The 6,753-nt window shown below is 37.8% G+C and overlaps 1 protein-coding gene across 4 annotated transcripts; it reads left to right on the top strand.

The window, feature by feature from the left end:
• Positions 1 to 2,329: 2,329 nt before the first annotated feature.
• Positions 2,330 to 6,205, top strand: LOC108243567 (fetuin-B-like). Of its 4 annotated transcripts, none has more exons than XM_025008796.2 (8): positions 2,330 to 2,383; positions 3,026 to 3,226; positions 4,146 to 4,259; positions 4,465 to 4,543; positions 4,784 to 4,950; positions 5,261 to 5,374; positions 5,578 to 5,697; positions 5,836 to 6,205. In XM_025008796.2, the coding sequence occupies exons 2-8, from the start codon at positions 3,029 to 3,031 to the stop codon at positions 6,076 to 6,078; spliced, it is 1,035 nt and encodes a 344-aa protein (XP_024864564.1). In that variant the 5' UTR covers positions 2,330 to 2,383; positions 3,026 to 3,028; the 3' UTR covers positions 6,079 to 6,205. The 4 variants fall into 4 exon arrangements, with proteins under 4 accessions (XP_024864564.1, XP_024864562.1, XP_024864565.1 ...); XM_025008794.2 differs by lacking the exon at positions 2,330 to 2,383 and adding an exon at positions 2,393 to 2,654; XM_025008797.2 differs by lacking the exon at positions 2,330 to 2,383 and adding an exon at positions 2,449 to 2,465.
• Positions 6,206 to 6,753: the final 548 nt, after the last annotated feature.

The following is a 6,753-nucleotide window of genomic DNA, read 5'->3' as shown; positions in this document are numbered from 1 at the left end:
CCACCCCAAGGGCCCACAAGGCCAGCCCCCAAACCACCCACCTTCACTATGTGACGGAGCCGATTAAGGGAGCCCAAAGAGATTGATCCAATGTGTCGGCAGATGCTGTTTCAAGACTAATATGATCTAACAGAAGATTTTTATACTGATTAATGCTAAGATTATTTTTATTTTTCCAATTTAGAAGTATGGTTTTTTTTGCGATGCATAAGGCAGTGAAAATCATGCGACATGTATTTTTCTCCAGGGAGATGTCTTCAAAGGAAGCCAGTAAGCAAACAGACGGAGAAAGAGGAATATTGCATTTCAAACATTTAGACAAGTCTTCACAGACCTGGACCCAGAATCTCTGAACGGGTGGACAGAACCAAAATGCATGGATATAATCATCAGGAATATTGTCAACGCACTGTGAGCATTTGTTAGATGATGTAAATCCCATCTTAAACATTCGTTGACCCGTATAGTGTACCCTATAGAGAACTTTATACTGAATTAATTGTAAATTGGAGATTCTAGTTAATTTAAATGTCTTTAAACATATTTGAGACCAGGTGTTTTGGTCAAAATTGATTGATAAATCTGACTCCCATTTTTTTGTAGGTAGCATTATGGAGTCGTTAATTCTAGACAATTTCTTGTATATTTTAGATACTAATTTGGGGGATTTGAGATTAAGGAACTCTAACACACAAACTGGTGTTTCTATCAGAGTTTTATTAAGCTTAAATTTCTTTTTTATGATAGACTTAATTTGTTGATATTCTAAGAAGTATTTATCTTCCATGTTAAATTTTATTTTTAATTTATTAAATGGAATAAAGTCTACATTTTCATATAAGTGTTCCAGGCGTTCGATTCCCTTTGCTCTCCAACCAGTGAAGTTTATCATGATATTTTCTTGTAGGATGTCAGGATTGTTCCAGATGGGTGTATGTCTACAGGGGATTAATGAAGATTTTGTCATTTTTTGATATTCCCACCATGCTGTCAGAGATGAACTAATGGTGATGCTTTTAAAGCAAGCGTGTTTTTTTATATTTGTGCTAATAAACGGTAGATATGATAACCTAATATTATTGCATAAAGTTTGTTCTATGTCTAACCAAGTTTCATCTAATGTATTCGGACTAATCCATTTGGAAATATATTGTAGCCTATTGGCTAAATAGTAGTGATAGAAGTTGGGAAGTTCTAATCCTCCGGTATCTTTAGATTTCTGTAATGCATTTAAACTTATACGTGGAGTTTTGCTTTTCCAAAGGAATTTGGATATGAAGGAGTCCAATGACTTAAACCATTTAGTTGAAGGTTTATTTGGGATCATTGAAAATAAATAATTTATTCTTGGTAGGATCATCATTTTTACTGAGGCAACTCTGCCCATTAGTGATATGGGCAGCGATTTCCATCTAGTGAGATCATCTTCAATCTTCTTTAAAAGTGGAATATGATTCATTTTAATTAAGTCTTCCAATCTAGGAGAAATATTGATGCCCAAATATGTAATGTTACCTGAATGTAGTCGTTCAATGAGAGGAATGTTAACCACACAGTTTATTGGAAGCACCGTAGATTTTGGCCAATTTATAGAATAATCCGAAACTTTTGAGAATGCGTTTATTAATTCGATAACATTGGATATTGAATTTTCTGAATTCTGAAGAAAAAGTAAAATATCGTCAGCATAAAGACTAATTTTATGTTCTATATTTTTCTATATTTTTACACAATGTTGTGCTTCTAAGAAGTGTTCGTCTTGTTTCAGTCAGAATGTTTAAAGGTTCTGCTGAACAATATCAAACAGTGCAGTTTGTAAGATTTTACTCCGGTAGTTTTCCAGATATTCTGATGTGCAATCTGAAATGCAGGTACGCACTCAGTGTAAACAAAGCATTTTCATCTGCATGCTTTCCTCAACAAATCTGAGCATAAATGTGTGTATAATCATCTGACTTCTAATTCCAAATGGCTCTTCCATGTCCTTTACCTTTGTTGACCTTTTTTACATCACTTCGGCTGTTTCCAGAGATAAACAAACAAACAATAGTTGGCAGCCATTCATAAATTTTGTTTACAAAGGACACATTAACCATCAATGTAAGAAAAAATATTGTGCAGATTTTGTTTCTTACTAGTCTTTGTAATCAGTAACTTTAATCCTCAAAGTGAATAAAATAATATGTCAGCTTGTTGCATTTTTTACCAGAACACCTGTTGGAGTATAAGCTGTTTCTTTTTGTTTCTTAATTTAGTATAAAGCAGGGTTTTCTAATCCCGGCACTTGGTACCCCCTGTATTGCATGTTTTAGGCGTGTCCCTGCTCCAACACACCTGAGTCCAATGACTGGATCAGCTCGTCTTCAAGTTGAGCAGAAATCAGGTGTGTTGAAGCAGGCAAACATTTAAACAGAGAATGAAGTTGATGAAAACTGTAAATGTGAACGTTGTGAGCTAAATGCTTAGTGAGTAAACAATAAGGGACTCAAAATACGACTTCCTCTGGAAAATTAAACTTGAAGGAAAAGAAGACTGATGGTGGTTATAGCTTGGCCACAGGACTTGTTCTTTTGACTTAAGTGATAAATGTGAACAATTCATACCCTGAATGGAAAATATACGAAGCTGCATTCTACAAGAAAACTGTCACACAGGTGACTGTGCACCTTCAGGCATTTTTGAAATTTCTGTTTTTGTTTCATTGACTTGTTTCTTTTAGGGAGTTTGTTGGAAGAATTTTTTAAAAATCCAGAAGCTAGGATTACAGAACCTGTTCTTGATGAGATTTCTTTAAAACTGGAGTTGTAATTTCTCCTGCTCCTCTGTGCACTATGACCCAGGCACTGGCTGGGAGAGCAGCAGATAGCAGCTGTTTGCTCATCCAAAAGTCCAGCATGGCTCTGTTGAAACCCTCGTTGTAAAGATTGTAGCCGGTATATGTTGGTGTAAATGTTAACTTCTTTATTTGGATAGGCTTTGCTAATCTAGCTGTTCAGAATTAGTCTCTTTTATTTGTGTGTGTTAGAGGATGAGTGTGTCCCTGCTGGTCCTGTGTGTGGCTGCCCTGCTGCAGGAGGGGGGGGCCAGGCCCGAGCCTCAAGGCTGCAACAACCCCGCCGCGGTGAGGGTGGCAGAAGAAGCCCTGGATCTGATCAACCAGGACAGGACCGGCGGATACGTCCTGAGCCTGAACAGACTGTACGATGTCTCTCACACTTCACAGCAGGTTAGGGTGAACAGTCTCACACACACACACACACACAGGTGCATGAACTGCAGAAACTGCAGCCTGAACGTTTGACATATTTCTGTCACTGCTTTGTATTTTAGGAGCCAATGTTCTTGTTTAACAAACAGATTTTAAGGAAAATGAAGGAACACTGCAGCACATTTGTTGTTTGGCAGCTCTGACACTAAAGCCTCAGTCGATTGTAAAAGCAGCAACGTTCCTAAAAATAAATTAAATAATTTAAAAATAAGAAGAAGAACAAGACGAGTTGTATTTTCTGAGAGAATGTGGTGTGAATCCTGAGCGCTGAACGGCTTTGCTGAAGAAGCTGAAAGTTAAAGCTAAAAGAAGCAGATAGCTAAAAGCAGCTAAATGTTAGCTAAAAGTAGCCAAAACCCTAACTAAAAGTAGCAAAAGGCTAGCTAAAAGCTAAAAACATTGGCTAACAATCAGAAGTAGTTTAGAAGACTAAAATAAAATCAAGATGCTAAAGCAGATTCTTAAAAAAACTGCTTTGAAAGGAATTAAAGGGATCTTAATGTATTTAAATGGGGGAAATATTTGTAAATACTTTGAAAAGCAGAAAACAAGCCATGGTACTCATGTGTTGAATGAGCTGAATGTTTCGATGTATGAATGGCTAAAATACAACAAAGTATGCACAAGTGGATGGATTGCAACAAACATACAAAAAATCATGAAAGCAATCAGATTTTATCATGTCCTGAATAGATGTAAAGAGGAACAAATGTACAGTTGATGTTATTTCTTTGTGCTGTACAGTCAACCATGTATGATTATTAAATGTTGACTGGATACTTGTGGAGCCACCTACAGGTGCTTTAAAGAAACATTAATGTATAAAGATAAGAAACCATTAAAAACCAATGCTCATTTAAATCACATTTCTGTCCAGGAGAAAGGAGGCTCGTTCTACAAACTGACGATCGACGTCTCTGAGACCAAATGTCACATCACCAGCAGGAAACCATGGAAACAATGTGAGGTCAGAGGTATTGCAGACGTTCCTGTAAGTAGACTGAACCAAACTACAACTCTGCCCACTGTTTGAATTTACATGATTTATTTATGATTTCTGTATTGGATTTTAAATAAATACCAGCATCCTGAAGCATCAAAGTCCATATTTATTGTCAGACAGAACTTTATGAGACATTATTTGACACAAATCAATGATTTTGTTAGTTTGTTTGGTGATTGTTTGATTGTTTCAGGTGCATGGAGAGTGTGAAGTCTCCGCTGTCATCGACTCTCAGGTTGAACTGAAAAGTTACTCGTGTTCCCTGAGAGAAGGTACGTCAGATTATCATCATCTAGGAAGTGGTTTGTACCCAGTTATTAGATTAAAAAGAGTTCTGACAGGTTCGGACCACTGAGATGGATTTTAATTGTATAAAAAACGTAATTCTTATTGATATAATAATGTGTAATATTATACCAATAGGAATATTCATGTAAACGGTTCAGATGTGTGAACATGTGTGCTGTGAGTCATTCTCTCTCCAGCTCTCCTTTAAGTTTATTACCTGTTAGTTCCAGCTACTTCCATTGTGGAAGCGTGTCCAGACTGTCCCACGGCTGAAAACCTGAACGACCCTGTCGTCAAAGAGACAACCAATCTGTCCCTGAAGAGGTTCAACGAGGAGAGTCGCCTGGGAAACTACTTCACTCTGGATAATATCACAAAAGCCAGCTCGCAGGTAAAGAACTCCTGTAATCACCCAGTTAGACTCAGGATCATATGAATGACTACCGACAGAAAGAGTTAATGTTGTTATTTCTTAAAGATCCCAGTTTTCCAAAGATCATATTTTATTTCTGGATATGGTTCGGCTCTTTGTGAAGCTTCGTCTTTATTGTTTCTGTTCCTTTTTGAGGACGAACATCGTTTGTGGCTTCATTCAGAATTCGTGTTTATAAAAACTAAATGAAATCATCAAAGATATTGCACTTTGTCTTGAGATATTTCTGATAAAACTGAATGCTCCATGATTCTGTTTGCTTTGTCAGTGGTTTCATGGTCCGTCTTACTTTGTGGAGTTCACCATTCTGGAGACGGTGTGTTCAAAGAAAACAGAAATCAGTGAACTGGGCCACTGTCCACTCATGGATTGTCAGTTTGCTGTGAGTAGCATATACACACATTAAGTTTCTTTTTTTATTACACTGTATACTTTTGCTGCTGTTTGTTTAAATCTTTGCACAAATGTTGACCTGAGGTGTACAGTGTAACAAATCCAGCCAGCTGAAGTTCAGATAAATGTAAAAGAGAGAGAACAGCAGGGACTAATACGAATAAATGTGTGTTTTCTTGTTTCTCCTTCCAGCATCGAGGCTTCTGTTTGGGCTCCCACGTGACGATCGAGGAGCAGTTTGAAATCAGGGACCCCTTCGGGAAAAACGATCAGAAACCTGTAGAGGTGATGTGTGAGATCTATGAACCTCAGGTACTTCTTCTAATTGTTTAAAGAAATAATAATTTACAAATGATCGGCTCAGCAGCTTTGAGCTTCCTGCTGTCTGAAGTTTCTGATTTAAAAAGGTTATTGTTCCGACGGAAACCTCATCGATACGTTCCTCTGCAGGCTGCTGCTAACGAGGAGCAGGCCCATAAGAAAGCAGACAGCGGCCACACAGAGGATCAGCACAACAACCACACACACTTGCACACACATGAACATGTACACACTGTCCCACCGACCTCTGACACCTCCCTCTCCAGACCACAAGGCCTCCTCGGCTCTGTGGTGTTCCAGCATTCCTCGCCCAGATCGGCCCCATCAGCCGCCTCCTGCCCCGGCCCTCAAAGACACCCTCGGATTCACTGAACACCGCAGCTTCTTCATGAAAACTCCCGTCACACATGTCGCTCAGAGGAGATAAACTTATGCCCTCTTTGAATATTGGACATAATCACATGGCATTCCTGCTTTTATTAAAGTGTTTTTCCTCATCTGGAAGTTGTAGAATTTCTTCTGAAAATGTGGGATTTATTCATTAGTACTTTAATCGTTCAAACATTTCTGCAAAACTTTGGATCTTTTCCACTTCAGGCCCAATGTTCCAGGCTGTAAGAGGAAATGATTATAAAACTTTACACTGATGTAAAGATGCACCACAGGGAAGGGAAACATTGTGTGAGTCATACAAGGAAAGGAAACGAGATTTAACATGAACAAATTAACTAACTCAGATATTTATAAACATAAAAATAAAGAAGATTAGTTCCAGAACATTTACCTGAGAAATGTAATATAAATATGTTCAAATGCAAACATGACTAAAGTAATGACCAACTTTATGCAAATGTACCTTTTAAATTTAGATTTAAAACATAATTACAGAACAAACTGGTTTTAAGCTGGTGTAGATTCTCAGTCATCCAGGCCATGGTAAATTCAAAAAAAGGTTAAAAAACAAAAACAACTGGACTTCTATTCTGTAGCTGAAGACGTTTCGCTTCTCATCCGAGGAGCTTTCTCAATTCAGAAATAGAGAGTGTG

This window comes from Kryptolebias marmoratus, linkage group LG24, assembly GCF_001649575.2.
Source record: "Kryptolebias marmoratus isolate JLee-2015 linkage group LG24, ASM164957v2, whole genome shotgun sequence".
NCBI lineage: Eukaryota > Metazoa > Chordata > Actinopteri > Cyprinodontiformes > Rivulidae > Kryptolebias > Kryptolebias marmoratus.
The sequence above is the reverse complement of the archived record's forward strand: the minus strand, read 5'-3'. Positions and strand labels throughout refer to the sequence as shown.